Source organism: Bison bison, unplaced genomic scaffold (assembly GCF_000754665.1).
Source record: "Bison bison bison isolate TAMUID 2011002044 unplaced genomic scaffold, Bison_UMD1.0 scf7180017864456, whole genome shotgun sequence".
NCBI classification, from domain to species: domain Eukaryota; kingdom Metazoa; phylum Chordata; class Mammalia; order Artiodactyla; family Bovidae; genus Bison; species Bison bison.
Genome location: NW_011495018.1, coordinates 17,152,305 through 17,169,786, shown reverse-complemented (window position 1 = coordinate 17,169,786; position 17,482 = coordinate 17,152,305). Strand labels below are relative to the sequence as shown.

The 17,482-nt window shown below is 39.1% G+C and overlaps 1 protein-coding gene across 1 annotated transcript in view; it reads left to right on the top strand.

Moving 5' to 3' along the window:
- The first annotated feature begins 15 nt into the window (after positions 1-15).
- NHLRC2 (NHL repeat containing 2) overlaps positions 16-17,482 on the top strand; it is a 61,683-nt gene continuing 44,216 nt past the window's right edge. Inside the window, exons 1-2 of the mRNA XM_010859302.1 lie at positions 16-429; positions 6,509-6,661. Coding sequence (XP_010857604.1) covers positions 252-429; positions 6,509-6,661 — 331 coding nt within the window. The 5' untranslated portion in view covers positions 16-251. The remainder of the gene's footprint in view (positions 430-6,508; positions 6,662-17,482) is intronic.

Below are 17,482 nucleotides of genomic sequence, written 5' to 3'. Positions count from 1 at the left end.
CAGGCTCCCCTGGGGCGAGAAGACTTAGGAGGGGCGGGGTAGGTTGGGAAGGTAGTTTAATTACGTGCCTGGGAATTGCCCCGATTTACACTTTAGCCTTTGAACAAACTGCCGTTAGCGTAGAGTGGGGCTGGTGGAAAGGGAGGCGAATGTGCGGTTTGGAAACCAAAGAACAATAAAGCGCTTCCTCTCTCTCCACCCGAGACCGTCCCGCGGGCTGGGCGGCCGCCCCTGGACCATCCGGAGAGAACATGGCGGCGCCCGGAGCCCGGAGCTGCAACCTCTCGGGCCTGCTCCCGGCTCAGACCTCGCTGGAGTACGCCCTGCTCGACGCCGTGACCCAGGAGGAGAAGGACGGCCTGGTCTACCAGTATCTGCAGAAGGTGGACGGCTGGGAACAGGACTTGTTGGTGCCCGAGTTTCCGGAAGGTGAGGGGCTGGCTTCGGGGTGGGGACCCCTCCGGAACCTCCCCTTTCTCGCGGACCGCGCCCTCCCCTGAAGCGGTGGGCGAGGCGGCTGTGCAGCCGAGCCGCGGAGAGACGCCTCGCCCAGCCGAGATTCTGTCCCCAGGCGGCAGCGAACTAGGGTTTGTGGAGGGCGGGAACCTGCATCTTCGTCTCTATCCTCCGTCTCTTCCCGGGCCTTGGGTTAACTCAGTACACCGAGTTAAAGTTTCGTGGCCCCCGTTGGCAGTGATTCCAATGTCCACGCCACCCTGTCCTTTAAGTCTGGTTGCCCATCATCATCATCATCTTTGTGCATCATCCAGGCTAAAGGTTACGGATCACTTGTGGGCCACAAAGAGTCCTAAACACAAAGTATTTGTTACTTAATCTTTGCAAACCACCGAGGTGGTCTTATTGCGTGGGTGCTTAGTCGCTCTGCCATGTCCATCTCTTTGCAACGTCATGGACTGCAGCCTGCCAGGCTACTCTGTCCATGGGGATTCTCCAGGCAAGAATACTGGAGTGGGCTGTCATGCCCTCCTCCAGGGGATCGTCCCAACACAGGGATCAAACACAGGTCTCCTGCATTGCAGGCGGATTCTGAGCCACCAGAGAATCCCGAGGTGGTCTTGTCAGCTCTGTTTTACAGTTGGGAAACTGAGGCACGGGAATAGAGTCGTTTGCCTAGGGCCTGGCAACTAAGAAATGCTGAAGTTGGATTATACAGACACTGCCTCCCACATCGGGCCGGTTTCTTAACTGGGCCACACTCCTTTCAAAGTTGTGAAACTTGTCGTTTTAAAAACCTGAATCAATTATGGCCCATCTCCAGGTTTGAATCCTGTTGCTGTCAATGTTTGGAGCATGAGAGAACTGATATTCCCAGCAGTGCTATTTGTGAAGCTCATCTTGCTATGATAAACGAAACTGAATGTTACCTTCTTTGGTTGGGACTGGCATTGTTTTGCCTGGTGGTGTTGGTGTGTCTCCTGGCATGACACTGAAACCACATGTATAGTTAATTGGTTGGCTGTGGCAGGGTTCAGTGTCTCATGGGAGGTCTGTTGGAACCCTGCCCCTGATGACAGCCTCGTGTCTTTCCAAGCCTTTTGCTCTGGCCTTCAGAAGTGCTTATTTTTTTCTGTTATTAATCCTATACTGGACTTGAATTATTGTAGAATTCTGTCTAAAAAATTGGGTGCATTAGTGCTTATCCTATCCAAGAAACTTTAAAAGTTTATATACATGTTGTTGTTCGGATGCTAATTCTTGTCCAACTCTTTGTGACCCTATGAACTGCAGCGTGCTAGGCTTCCCTGTCCTTCACTATCTCCCGGAGTTTGCTCAGACTCATATCTGTTGAGTTGGTGATGCTATCTAACCATCTCATCCTCTGCCACCTGCTTCTCCTTTTGCCTTCAGTCTTTCCCAGCATCAGGGTCTTTTGTAACGAGTCAGCTTTTCGCATCAGATGGCCAAAGTATTGGAGCTTCAGCTTCAGTATCAGTCCTCCCAATGAATATTCAGGGTTGATTTCCTTTAGGACTGACTGGTTTGATCTCTTTGTAGTCCAAGGGTCTCTCAAGAGTCTTCTACAGCACCACAGTTCTGAAGCATCAATTCTCTCAGCCTTCTTAATGGTTCAGCTCTCACATCGAAAAACCATAGCTTTGACTGTACAGACCTTTGTTGGCAAAGTGATGTCTTTGCTTTTAATACACTGTCTAGGTTTGTCATAGCATTCCTTCCAGGGAGCCTGCATCTTTTAATTTCATGGCTTCAGTCACTCTCTGCAGTGATTTTGGAGCCCAAGGAAAGAAAAATCTGTCACTGCTTCCACTTTTCCCCCTTCTATTTGCCATGAAGTGATGGGCCTGGATGCCATGATGTTAGTTTTCTGAATGTTGAGTTTTAGGCCAACTTTTTCACTCTCCTCTTTCACCCTCATCAAGAGACTCTTTAATTCCTCTTCATTTTCTGCCTTTAGAGTGGTATCATCTGCATATCTGAGGTTGTTGGTACTTCTCCGAGCAATCTTGATTCCAGCTTGTGTTTCATCCAGCCCAGCATTTGAAAAGATGTACTCTGCATATAAGATACGTAAGCAGGATGAAAGTATACAGTCTTGGCATACTCTTTTCCCAATTTTGAACCCATCAGTTGTTCCATATGAGGTTCTAACTGTTGCTTCTTGACCTGCATACAGGTTTCTCAGGAGATAGGTAAGGTGGTCTAGTATTCCCATCTCTTTAAGAATTTTCCACAGTTTGTTTTGATCCACATAGTCAAAGACATTCACATAGTCAATGAAGCAGAAGTACATGTATTTCTGGAATTCGCTTGCCTTCTCTACAATCCAGCAAGTGTTGGCAGTTTGATCTCTGGTTCCTCTGCCTTTTCTAAACTGTGTTTGTACATGTGGAAGTTCTTGGTTCATGTACGATTGTATGGTAGTTTGAACATTCTTTACCACTGCTCTTCTTTGGAATTGGAACGAAAACTGTTCTTTTCCAGTCCTGTGGCTACTACTGAGTTTCCACATTTGCTGACGTATTGAGTACAGCACTTCAACAGCATTGTCTTCTAGAATTTTAAGTGGCTCAGCTGGAATTCTATCACCTCTACTAGCTTTGTTTGTAGTAATGCATCCTAAGGCCCACTTGACTTCTCACTCCAAGATGTCTGGCTCTAGGTGAGTGACCACATCATCGTGGTTTTCCCAATGAACATGAACAGTAAGAAAAAACAAAAAGATTCGACACTGGAAGATGACAACCCACCCCCAACTTCCACCGCCCACAACCCCCGTCAGAAGGTGTCCACTATGCTACTAGGAAATAGCAGAGGGCAATTACTAATAGTTCCAGAAAGAATAAAGCAGCTGAGCCAAAGTGAAAACAGCACTCAGTTGTGGACCTGTCTGGTGGTGGAAGTAAAGTCCGGTGCTGTAAAGAACAATATTGCGTAGGAACCTGGAGTGTTAGGCCCATGAATCAAGGTAAATTGGAAGTGGGCAAACTCCAGGAGATGGCAAGAGTGAATGAACATCAACATTTTAGGAATCAGTAAACTAAAATGGACCTGAATGGGTGAATTCAATTCAGATGACCATTATATCTGCCACTGTGGGCAAGAATCTTTTAGAAGACATGGGGTAGCCCTCATAGTCAACAAGAGAGTCTGAAATGCAGTACTTGAGTGCAGTCTCAAAAACGACAGAATAATCTTGGCTTGTTTCCAAGGCAAACCATTCAACATCACAGTAATACAAGTCTAGGCCCCAAACACTTATGCCAAAGAAGATGAAGTTGACTGATTCTATGAAGACCTACAAGACCTAGAAATAAAATTAAAAAAAGATGTCTTTTTCATTGTAAGGGATTGGAATGCAAAAGTAGGAAGTCAAGACATACCTGGAGTAACAGATAAGTTTGGATTTGGAATACAAAATGAATCAGGGCAAAGGCTAACAAACTTTTGTCAAGAGAACACAGCAATCATAGCAAACACCTTTTTCCAGCAACACAAGAGATGACTGTATGCATAGACATCACCAAGTTGTTAGTACCAAAATCAGCTATATATAGTACACTGTCAAAAACCAGCATGCCAGCAGCTAGGATTTTGCCCAGTGCTTTTATTTTTTTGTTGGTATTTACCGTGAGTGTATTTTATTACCATGAGATTTGATCTCCATGACTCATACATAATATAATAACAAAATACTCAGTCTTTGTTTTTAACATAATTACTGAGGACAGATTATTGGATATGAGTTTTTTCTTGGTTTATCAATTATGGTAATAAAGAAGTCATAACTCTCTCAAAAACACTTTGTTTATTTCTTAAAAGAAACATGTTTTATGGGAAGCAGCATGGTATAAATGAAGGACTCAGACAGACCTGGAATTAAATCCCAGTTATTCCATTTGTTAGTTATAGGATCTTGAGCAGGTTGCTTAACTTCTCCAAGCCTTACTTTTCTCACTTATAAAATGGAACCAGTATTTGCTTTTCAGGTTTATTATGCAGTTTGGAAGTAATATATCTAAAGTTCTTACTTCATATGAGAGCTCAGTAAACGTTAACAGCTTTTAAAATTATATTCATTGTTATTTTTAATATAAAATGCATTATTATTATTAAGTCTGCTAAGCACCTAGCACAATAACTGACATATATAATAATACTTTCCCTACTTCCCTAATCTAAATCGCTTGATTATTTATAGAAAATATATTTGAGACTCATAAATATTTTAAAATTAGGAGATATGAAATACGCATTAATTAGTTTGGAGCTTTATATGGTCATTTGATCAGGTATATAATTAACACTTTAATAAAGTGGATAATTAAGACCTTACTGTACTCTGAAACCTCACTGTTGTGCTTAGTCTTTCAGTTGTGTTCAACTCTTTGCGACCCTGTGGACTGTAGCCCACCAGGCTCCTCTGTCCATGGGGATTCTCCAGACAAGAATATTGGAGTGGGTTGCCATGCCCTGCTCTACGGGATCTTCCCAACCCAGGAATCAAACCCAGGTCTCCCATGTTGCAGGCAGATTATTTACTGTCTGAGCTACCAGGGAAGCCAAAACCTCACTAGGCTGGACTATTGACAGAAATACTAGTTTGATTTGCAGGGTTTTTTTTTTTTTTTAGATTTTGTTTTGAGTAACTCCAGTTGCCGTTATTAGTTGTTAACTGTTATTATTCATTTGTTCCACCCAATTTTGGTTTTCAGTTTCTATAAACTATTTATTTCCAAGCTTCAAGGTATAATTAATGGTTTTAGTAGGTACATTTATTTACTTATAAGCAACGAACTCTTTATCTTTGTTTCTTAAATTGGTAACAGATGCTGCGCTTTTAATCTACTTTTGTTTGACAAAATTTTTCTTCATAGTATGTAGTTAAAGTTGTAAATCATGGTCTAGTAATTATAAATTCTGATTTATGAAATCACAGATTAATTAGATTTTATTTTCTTTCCTTTGGAGAGAAGGGAACATGGTCTTCATCGATATTAATATTGCTTTCATGAAATCTTTAACTGTGTTTTGCTTAACTTTTCATTTAAAATATTTTCATTTAAATGAAATGAAATAAAATATTTAAAATATTTTGTATTTAAGGTCTCATTTAAATACAGAGCATTTTAGCTCTTTCTCTTATGAAATTGGCTTAGGTATTTTGTATGTTTATCCTTTGCCAACAAAGGTCTATATAGTCAAAGCTATGGTTTTCCAGTAGTCATGTACAGATATGATAGCTGAACCAAAAGAAAGCTTAGTGCTGAAGGATTGATGCTTTTGAACTGTGGTGTTGGAGAAGACTCTTTAGAGTCCCTGGACAACAAGGAGATCAAACCAGTCAATCCTAAAGGAAATCAACCCTGAATATTAATTGGAAGGACTGATGCTAAAGCTCCAATACTTTGATCACCTGATGCGAAGAGCCGACTCATTGGAAAAGACACCGATGTTAGGAGACATAGAAGGCAGGAGGAGAAGGGTACAACAAAGGATGAGACGTTTGGATGGCATCAATGACTCAATGGACAGGAGTTTGAGCAAACTCTGGGAGGTGCTGAAGGACAGGGAAGCCTGGTGTACTGCAGTCCGTCGGGTCACAAGGAGTCGGACGTGACTGAGGGACTGCACAACAGCGTGTTTATCCTTAAAGTTTAACACTAACACTGCTCCTTTTTGTTATTTATTCTATTCTTAAGGTGACTTTAATTTTCAATAGCTCATTTGTACCTAATCATGTACCTAAACCCTTTTAATATTGATTCTTCCTCCCTATATTTTACCTAAATATGTTGATCTTCCTTTCACACACAGACTAATATGCTATTTCTAAGAGAATTCAGTAGCTTTTTCTTACTATATTTGCAGACTGCCTCATAATAGTAGCTTTCTATGTATTAACTCCCCTCTTCCTTCCTGTCCCCCATCTTTTCTTACAAATAATAATGGTTCACATTTTAATGGAAAGTTTTAGATAAATTATCTTCATTGTTTCCTTTAATCATTGTTTATTTTGTGTAAATTTCAGGATTAGAATGGCTGAATACGGAAGAACCTATTTCTGTCTATAAGGATCTATGTGGAAAAGTGGTCATCCTTGATTTCTTCACCTACTGCTGCATAAACTGTATTCACCTGTTGCCCGATCTTCATGCGTTAGAACACACATACTCTGATAAAGGTATCTGCTCTTTTTAGTTGGTTTCTAACAGACTGTCCTGGCATAGTCACTGGAGAGTGGCTGACTCATTTTGCTCATAGGAGAATGAACATTTGGCAAGACTGCAGTGATTCTGAAAGTAATTTCTAATCTTGAATTAAGGACTCCATGTACCTTTTTGTGAAGAGTTAAGCTTAGTGATAATGGTTTGCCTTCCTAAAGAACCAGCGTTTAGTATATGATTTTTCTTTAAAAATAAGGATATAGTTTACTTTTTTCATGATCAAGTATTTTAAAAATGTCATTTTGTACATCTGGACTTAACTAAATTTGTTCCATGAAAAAAAGAGAAAATAAAATGAATGACTAATTTTATACTCTTCTCCCTATGATAAAAAGGTTTAAAGTTCTTTTTAGGAACTATCACTAGGCTTCCTTTAATTTCAAATGACCTAAAACTACTACTAATATTTTAGAAGGCAGAATATTATAACAGATACTTTTTCTTTGACCCTGCTTTATTTATTTATAAAGGTTAAGGCTTTCCAGAGCACACTAGGAAATCCTTTTTTATGGTATTACAAATTTTGAAATTTTAACAAGAGATTATGCTTAGTCTTTTCTTTAGAACTTTGACATTTTTCAGATTTTGTTTCTTGTTTACTTCTTTCTATAAAAAGAGGACATGTGGAGTAAATGAAATAAAGGCTCCATTTGATTAGGCTTAAATTAATTGAAGCTGTCCTCTTTGCAGTCACTAAAAAGTAGACTGATCTTGTGAGAGTAAAAATGAGAATAGAGTATGCATGTACAAAAATGAAGGGTATCTTGAAACTTAGTTACAAAAAAAAAAGAAATGTTGAATAAAATCTTCAGTGCAAATGAAACTTCCAATGCTTTTAATTTGGAATGGACTATATTGGAATTGCCTGTTAACGAGATTTATCAAAAACTCAAATATTCCCAGTAATTAAATCATGTTTTTAAAAATTCATCCATATTTAAGAAATAAGAGTATTTCATTGCCTCCTAGGTTTTAGATGCTTGTGTGTCTTGTTCAAGTCCATGTAATAAATGCATTTATTGAGTATGTATTATGTGCAGGATACTCTAACCGCTAAGGAAATACATAACAAAGTTGAATTAAAGCAGTGGGGAAAGGAGTAACTCACTTTGCCTAAAAGCTTTGGAAGATGTTTGTCAGAGGAGACAATTAGGTTGAAACTTGAAAAATGAGCAGAAGTGTAGCTGAAAATGAAAATGGGGCAGGAGGGACACTCCTGGCTGAGGAAGTGACAGGTAAACAAGCAGGGAAGCGAAGAAGGACTAACATTGAAGGAGGAAGACTTGGTTTGCATTTTATATTTCTGTTTGAATTTTTGCCATATGAATGTATTACCTTTCTATAAAATGCTTTTATAAAGATGTTAAAAGAAAAAGATTAAGCATCTTAAAAATTATTTAAGTTAGATTTATAGCTAATATAAGAGGCAATTAATTCCCCTGATCCATTTAATCAAATTAGGAAATTTTACAATAAAACAATTAAACAGTGATACTCTATTCATATAGTCAAAGATTAGAAATGTCCATGAAATGCTTTACTTACAATCCTCCTTCTAGGAAATTGCAAACATTTTCATCTCTCTTAGATACCAAATGGAAGGAGTAGATTTGGGGAGTGAAAAATAGTTTACTGTGGCAAGACTTTAGGGGCTCCTTGGAAAAGTGAAAGAGAGGAAGGTAGATTAGGTTCAGACTCACTATGAAGAGCTTTGTGTAACATTCTTAATAGTTAATAGGCTTTTTCATCCATTGAAAATACAGATGTTTGAGGTGGTTTTATTTGCATAATAGGAGAATGACAATATGATTTGTGTTTCAGGATGGTATTTACAGACTTGGTTAAAAATCCCAAAGTTAACCATTTCCTACTTCAGATCACTGCTAATAAACTCTTAGGTTAACTCAGTTGTTTAACCTCCATCTGAAGCAGATTCAGTGGCTTCTTAGAATGGATCCTTACAATCTCTTTACCAGTTTACTGAAAATATTTTAAAACACATTGTGACAAAAAATAACAATTTTTACATATAAATACACTTGTGAAAAGTAAAATACTTTGTAAGTGGTTTCAACATTGTAATTTCAAAGAAACAATACTTCAGTAATATGCTACTGTGTTAAAATTCTGGTAACTTAGGAAAAAAAAAAGATTTTTATATTGCTTTGAAGATAAGTTCAGTTCATATTCACAAAAGCAGGCATAATCAGAATTATCATATGAAAGTTCAATAAGCTGGCACTAAATTAATTTGCTTTCTTGCTGCTAAGAGTCTTTTAAAAAATTTTTTTATTGGAATATAGTTGATTTACAATATTGTGTTAGTTTCAGGTATAGCAAGGTGAACAGCTGTACACACACACACACACACACACACACACACGTGTGTGTATATATATCCTTTTTCAGATTCTTTTCTCATATAGATTATGTTATTACAGAATATTGAGTAGACTTTACTGTGTTTTATAGTAGGTTCTTGTTATTTTTTTACGTATATTAGTGTGTATATGTTAATTCTAGTCTAATTCATCACGCTGCTCTGTCTTATCTCAGTACTATCTGATATATTTATGAATGTATCTGCAGCCATGTTATTTATGTCCTTGAAGAGGCATTCAGCAGCCTGTTTTTATTTCATGGAATTTCGGTTTGTTTATCAGTAAGCCAGAAACGCTCAGCTGAGTGAGTAAGTGGATTTTAATTTAAAAACACTCTGAAAGAGGACCAATTTAATACTCAGTCTCCTTCCTCTTTAAAACAGCTTTTAGAATCAGGTTTGTAATTGTGACCAGTATCACTTTCACAGTAGCATACAAGAAATTATAAATGTCAAAGATCTAAAGCAAAAGTAAAGATACTTAATAGTAGTGAATGGTTCTGATATTCAAACAGTTTTTAAGAATGTAGCTGGGCCCTAAGCTTGTTATTAATTCGTAATGAGTTAGCATATATTTGTATTAAATTGACAGATACCTCTGGATTTTTTTCCCTTTTCTCCTTGAGGGTTTCTAATTTTTTTTTTAACCTCTTTATACTGGCTATGTTAATGGTATATTTTTATATAACATGCAAATTTAGCACAGTGGCTATCTGAAGAAAAGCACTGATTTTATAAGAAAACATCTAGTAGGAAAATTTGGCATACTTTTAAATGTGCTTACTAGGTGAATGTTAATATATAATTAAATCAGACTCTAGAAGTCTAAATTCCACAATACTTCTGAGTAACCACTGGTATTCTCATTATGTAGTATGTGCTATTTTTCTGTTGCATACTTTGTTAAAAATTAGAATATATTTCTGATTTTACAGTGAAAGTAAACTTTTAAAAAATTTTATTTATTTTTAGCTGAAGGATAATTGCTTTACAATATTGTGTCGGTTTTTGCCATACATCAACATGAGTCAGCCATAGTTATACATACGTGCCCTCCCTCTTAAACTTCCCTCCCACCTCCCACCCCACCCCTGTAGGTCATCACAGAGCACCAGGCTGAGCTCCCTAGGTCACAGAACGAATCCCCAATGCCTGCCTGTTTTACATATGGTAATATATATATGTCCATGCTGCTCTCTGCATTCGTCCCGCCCTCTCCTTCCCCCACTGTGTCCATAAGTCTGTTCTCTGTGTCTGCATCTCCATGGTTGGCCTGCAGATAGGTTCATCGGTACCATCATTCTAGATTCCATGTATATGTGTTAATAAACAAGATTTGCTTTTTTCTTTCTGACTTCATTTTGTATAATAGGCTCTAGGTTCATCCACCTCATTAGAACCGACTCAAATGCATTCCTTTTTATAGCTGAGTGATATTCCATTGTGTATATGTAACACAACCTCTTTATCCATTCATCTGTCAGTCAACAGCTAGGTTGCTTTCATGTCCTAGCGTTGTAAATGTGTTGCAGTGAACATTGGGGTACATGTGTCTTTTTCAATTAAGTTCCCTCAGGGTAATGCCCAGTAGTGGGATTGCTGGGTCATATGGTAGTTTTATTCCTAGTTTTTAAAGGAATCTCCATACTGTTCTCCATAGTGGCTGTATCAATTTGCTTTCCTACCAACAGTGCAAGAGGGCTCCCTTTTCTCCACACTGCCTCCAGCATTTATTGTTTGTAGACTTTTTGATGATGGCTATTCTGACCGGTGTGAGGAGATAACTTCATTATAGTTTTGATATGCATTTCTCTAATAATGAGCAATGTTGAGCATCTTTTCATGTGTCTGTTAGCCGTCTTGAGAGTCGCTTGGACTGCAAGGAGATCAAACCAGTCAATCCTAAAGGAAATCAATCCTGAATAGTCATTGGAAGGACTGATGCTGAAGCTCCTGATACAAAAAGCTGACTCATTAGAAAAGACCCTGATGCTGGGCAGGGGGAAAAATTGAAGATAGGAGGAGAAGAGGGTGGCAGAGGATGAGATGGATGGCATCACTGACTCAATGGACATGAGTTTGAGCAAGCTCCAGGAGATGGTGAAGGACAGGGAAGCCTGGCGTGCTGCAGTCCGTGAGGTCACAAGGAGTCGGTTGGAATACCACCACACTGAAAAACAGCAACGACAGAGTAGCCATCTGGGAAATGAAACTTTTAATGAGTCATTATTTGATGATTTTACTCTGTCAGGGTTCCCAAAACCACCCCCAGGTCAATTCTTTAGGAGGACTCATAGGACTCAGCATGTAGTTGTACTCCTCGTGGCTACAATTTTTTACAACAAAAGAATACAAAGCAAAATCAGCCAAGGGAGAAGACACGTGGGGCTGAATCCAGGGGAGACCAGGAGCAAGTTTCCAGAGTTGCCTCTTGATGGAATCACATAAGATGTGCTTAATTCCCCCAGCAAGGAGTTGTTAGGATAAGTTTGAGATGTTGCCAGCCAGGGAAGGTCATTAGAGACAGCTCCCGAGGTTTTTGTTGGGGGCTGGCCACAGAGGCATCTTCTGCCTGGCGCCGTGTACCAAAATTCCAGACTCCCAGAAGGAAAGCAAGTGTTCACCATAAACCATAGTGTTTGTACAAACAGTTTAGATATTGTGTGCCACTCTTATCAGTTCTGGGAATGATGGGGACACTCTCAAAATCCAGGCAAGGACCAGCCCTATAAGCAGACCTTTGAAAGAATAGCAGTGGGGCCTGGTGTGTTAACTCTTTTTTGTACACACTTCATATTTTCTTTTTGCAGCAGCCTATATGTTTATTATTCTTTGTTCCTAAAGTATGATAAAAAAATATTGGCCAATTTATGGTAAACTTACAGAGTGTTTAATGTGGCCACAGGGAAATGTCAGTTTTTGAAATTTAAAAAACATTCAAATTTACTTCTGGCCTCTGCTTTAATTTAGTAGTCCGTGATTGTGATTTTTTTCCACCTCGTGTTTTCAGTGCTCTTGGTATAAAACCTAAAATCCTCTCTCTGCATACCTTTCTTGCTTTCCCTCAGGGTCTTCTAACCTGCCTTGTCTGCCTTCATCTTTTCTTGTGTATGCATTCTCAGTCGCTAAGTTGTGTCCGACTTTTTGCAACCTCGTGCCAGGCTCCTCTCCATGGAATTTCCCAGGCAAGAATACTGGAGTGCGTTGCTATTTCCTTCTCCATTGGATCCTTTCTTGCCTAGTACTAAAGTCACACTTGTCTTTTAGATCTCAAGATGTGTCAGTTTACAGTTTTTGTAACAGTAAAACTCCTCAATTATTTTTAGTTTTTTCATTGAACTAAGTTATTATACTGCCTGTGATCAAACTTTACTGTCTGCTGTATATTATATATACATAATATATGAGGCTTTTCAGTGTAGTGGTAAAGAATCTGCCCACCAGTACAGGAGGCACAAGTGATATGGGTTTGATCCCTTGGTCAGGAAGATCCCCTGGAATAGGAAATGGCAGTATTTCCAAGAATAACTCCAGTATTCTTGCCTGGAAAGAGGAGCCTTGTGGAGTACAGTTCATGCGGTTGCAAAGAGTCAGATGTAGCTGAGCAACTGAACACACACACACACATTATATATATATATATACTACTATATATAATTTTATCTATATGTCTATACATTTCACAAAAATAAGACCTTAAAAGTTTTTTTAAAGTCTTAACACATTATTGACTGCTTCTGCAAAAATTCCCCAGTTAATGATGAGTTAAAAACTTAACTTTATTACTAACATTTTAAAAGCTGTTACTCTTTATTTGGTTTCACCTTCCTTTTTTCCCTTTCTTCTTCCTCTCCCTCTCTTCTCACTTTCTTCCTTTTCCCTCTCTTCCTTTTCTTTCTTCCATATTTTATTTTAAATGCAGTAGTTTTGATCTGCTGCTGCTGCTGCTAAGTCGCTTCAGTGGTGTCCCACTCTGCGAGACCCCATAGACGGCAGCCCACCAGGCTCCCCCGTCCCTGGGATTCTCCAGGCAAGAACACTGGAGTGGGTTGCCATTTCCTTCTCCGATGCATGAAAGTGAAAAGTGAAAGTGAAGTCGCTCAGTCGTGTCCGACTCTGTGCGACCCCATGGACTGCAGCCCACCAGGCTCTTCCGTCCATGGGATTTTCCAGGCAAGAGTACTGGAGTGGGGTGCCATTGCCTATGTGATGGCAAAAAATCCCAAAGGGAAGAGTCTTTTACATCCTGTTTTATTTTTTATGTATGATTAACAGAACAAGCGAAATATTTTAAGAAAAATCTCTGTATATGTACTTTAAGGTTGTTGACACTGAAAAAAATTAGATGCAGTTATTTGGCAGTTGTTTTTGTGTATAAATCAATATACATATCCTATTTTGTCAATATAATGTGGCTTATTGCACACATAAAAGTTTCTTTAGCATTTATACCCTGTCCATTCATTACCTACTTTGTACGATGCACTGTGCTGGTAAATAATAAAACAGTGTATGGTCCCTAAATAATTAATAGGAATTACAGTCTAACAAGGAGAAAAGTTAAATAACCACATAAATATTTTTATAATTTCGATTAGTGCTAAGAAGGAAATTACAGTAATCTGGAAGAATAGAAAGTTTTTTCTTTTTTAATGGAGTATATTTGCTCTACAATGCTGTGTTCGTTTCTTCTGTACAGTGAAGTGAATCAGCCATATATCCCCTCTGTCTTGGATCTCCTTTCCTGGACTCCCAAGCCCACCCATCTAGGTCATCACAGAATACCCAGCTGAGCCTCTGTGCTATCTATAGTAGCTAGGTATCTAGCTACTAGATACCTGCTATCTATCTATCTATCTTACTAGCTATCTATAGTATGGAGATTCCTTAAAAAACTAAAAATAGAACTACCATATGACCCAGCAATCCCACTACTGAGCACATACCCTGAGAAAGCCGTAATTCAAAAGGACACATGTACCTCATAAAAACAAGAAAGCCTTTTTAAGAGTAAAAATGGAGCTTGAGATCTGAAAGACAGGTATGACTTTACTAGGTGAGAGCATTCCAGACATAGAGGCACTCTGTAACAAAGAAAGCCCTGGTTGCTACAGCACTCTGAGCTGGATGTGGAAGAATATGCTGAAGACAAGACATGTGGTTTTTGTACGTAGAACAATGGAACGCCCATGGAAGGTTTTCTGCCAGAAGATGATGTGATCAGATTTGTGTTTTGTAAAGATCCGTTTGTCTCCTGGGTGGGTAACTGTTAATTAGTGAAGAAGAATGGATCTGTGACAAGGCTGTTGTGTTCCCCGTGAGACCTGACAATAGCTTGAAGTCGGTTTTAGGTAATGAGATCAATAGGACTTGATCATGGATTAACGATGGGTGATGATAGAGGGCTGGTTGGTTATGACACAGGTATTGTAGGTAGTTTTCTGGCTTGTGTAATTGGACAGATGGTGGTGCCGTTCTGTGACAGGAAATGCTGTAGAAAGGACAAGTTTGGAGGGATGTTCACGAGTTTAGTTTGAAGTACCTTTGAGACTTGCACTTCATTCTTCATCTGACTTCCGTTGTTTTTAAGAATGAAGATCTCAGTCCTTAACATGACTCAGGAGACTGTCACTGTCTGTAGGTTTATTCTCGTTTTGTCCAGTGCTCCCGTTTGTTCTGTGTGTTGAGTCACTGACCTTCAGTCTCTTGCGTGTGTTGCTTTCTCTCCCAGGAATCTCCTTCATTGCTCTCTTAACATAGTTAACATCTTCTCATCTTTCAAATCTCACCCTTACTCATCACTTTTTTGAAGAAGTATTGGGGTATATTGACCAGAAGAAAAAAAATACATTTTTTGAAGTAATATAATATCATTTCAGTTGCTCAGTCGTGTCCGACTCTTTGCAACCCCATGGACTACAGCACGCCAGGCTTCCCTGTCCTTCACCCTCGCCCTGAGCTTGTTCAAACTCATGTCCTTTGAGTCGGTGGTGCCATCCAACCATCTCATATAATATAGATATGATATATAATATATATATAATATGTTTGGACTCAGCTCATGAATTCTTATTTGCTTTTATGAAGCGTCACTGTCGTTATTTATTTTGGTTTTCACAGTTTTCCTGTTTGACTAATAGGATCTCCTTCAAGCTGTTCTATCGCCTGTGTCCCTTTGTCCTTAGTCATTCTCTGAGCACTTCTTGTCAATAACAAAATATTTCCAGGTTCGTCTTGTAGTTTCCCAGCCCCACCTCTGAATCAGCCATTTTTCCAAGGAGCCTCTGATTCCTTTTAGTATTGAATATTGAGAATGGTTTTGAGAAAATAAGATCTGGACACTAGATGTGCTTGTTGCTACCGGGATGTCTTTGCTTCCAGTCCCTCTCAACTAAATTGAAAAACTATTTAAATTAGTTCCTCCCACCCCCCACCCCCCATAAGATTATGTTATTCATTTGAAGTGCAGCTAGATTCATTTGTTTTTATTTGTATTTTTAGCCCCCCTTCCCCCATTTTGGTTTGATACTGTTTGTTTTTTAAGTATGCAAAACTATGGGCTTCCCTGGTGGCTTAGACAGGAAAGAACCTGCCTGCAATGCAGGAGCCCCAAGTCAGGAAGATTCCTTGGAAAAGGGAATGGCTACCCGCTCCAGTATTCTTGCTTGGAGAACCCCATGGACAGAGGAGCCTTGGAGGCTACAGTCCATGGGGTCACAAAGAGTTGGACAGGACTGAGTGACTAACACTTTCACTACTTCGTGAAGAATTATGACTTGGTCTAAAAGTCAGAACCACACAGAAAATATAGTTCCATCCACCCATCTCTTCTTCTTATTCTTACCATCTCATTCTTTTTGTCCTGTTCTTTTTCTTTTTTAAATTTCTTTTTTTAATATTTTATATTAAGTGACATACCATTGACATTTTTGTGCACTTTACTTTTTATCATGTAAGTTTTCCTGGCAGTCACTCCATATAAATTTATGGAAAACTTCCCAGTTGTTTTTAATAGTGCATAGTAGTGTGTGCGTATGTGTGTGTGTGTGTGTGTGTGTGCATGCGCACGTGCCATAATTTATTCAGCTGCCCTCCTGTCCTGTGTATTGACCCTTGTTATTCACTCGCTAAGTTGTGTCTGATTCTTTGCGACCAGGGGACTGTAGCACACCAGGCTGTTACATTGTTTCTAGTATTTAGCAGTCACAAACAGTGATAATCTTGTGGATGCATTTTTGTGCTGGTTAGTTAGTCTACCTGTAGCTGTTGCCTGTATGTCTGATGGTTCTACCCAGTCAGGAGGTCAGGTAGTTGAAAGGAAAGATGGATATGAAGGAGGGGAGAACAAGGGCAAACTACAACCTACATGCCTGAACTGGAATCCCTTAAGGATGAGCTGGAGCCCATGTAAGCTTCCAACTTAAGTAATGAGTTGACCAGCAGAATATGTTTGTTCACTTCATCATGCAGCTAACAGCTCAACCTGGCCCGGGAGTTGGACACGGCAAGGGAGGAGATCTGGCCAAAGCTGGTGCAGCTGCCAGGGGCCCCGCCGCTCCCCCACAGCCCTCCGGGTGAGCCCACAGAGGAGGAGAGTGTGTACACTGGTGCCCTGCACCTGCCTTCCCACGGAGAGGATCGGGCTGCTGCTGCCTTTTAACCTTCCAGTTCTCTCTCGAAATATCTCGTGGTCCAGGATAACCCAGAACTAGACAGGGAAGAGACTACTGGAAGAGTTCCAACCTAGCTAAATCAGCAGAATACAACCCAAGAGATGAAGAATAATATAAAATCATATGTTCTGACAGAATTAGAAAGAACGCAACTAAAGAAAAATGGAAATAAAAGGGAAAGTGGGGAAACAGACTATTGATAATTGTGTAGGTAATAAGTGGCAGTTAAAGGATACCATTTAAAGATGATAGACCAGATCATAAAATATTATAAAATTGGAATTAATACTTTTATAATATGATAAAAAATATTAATAGAAAATAGCAACTGGAACAAAAATACAGACCTTCCTAAAACCCCCAAAAAATCTTAATAAAAAAAGGAAAATGGGCATACCAAATAGAAAGACACACTGTAACATAATATACAGTAATTACAGAATAGAGAAATACAAAAGGTTTGATCAACAAACCACATCAATAAGTGTGATTAAGGTTAACTTTCCTACTGAAAAAAAATACCCATCAGTTCCTATTTTCTGTTTTTCAGTTTTTTATATTTTTTTGTCAGGAGTGAATGTGTGAATGCTGAATTTTTTTAAAAAATTTGTCTCTCATGAATTTCTTGTTTATCTTTATTACTTACTTCTGATTTATTTTCTTTTCCTGACCATGATTAGGAGCTTGATTAGTTCAGGCCCCTACCACCCCACCTCCCATCCCTC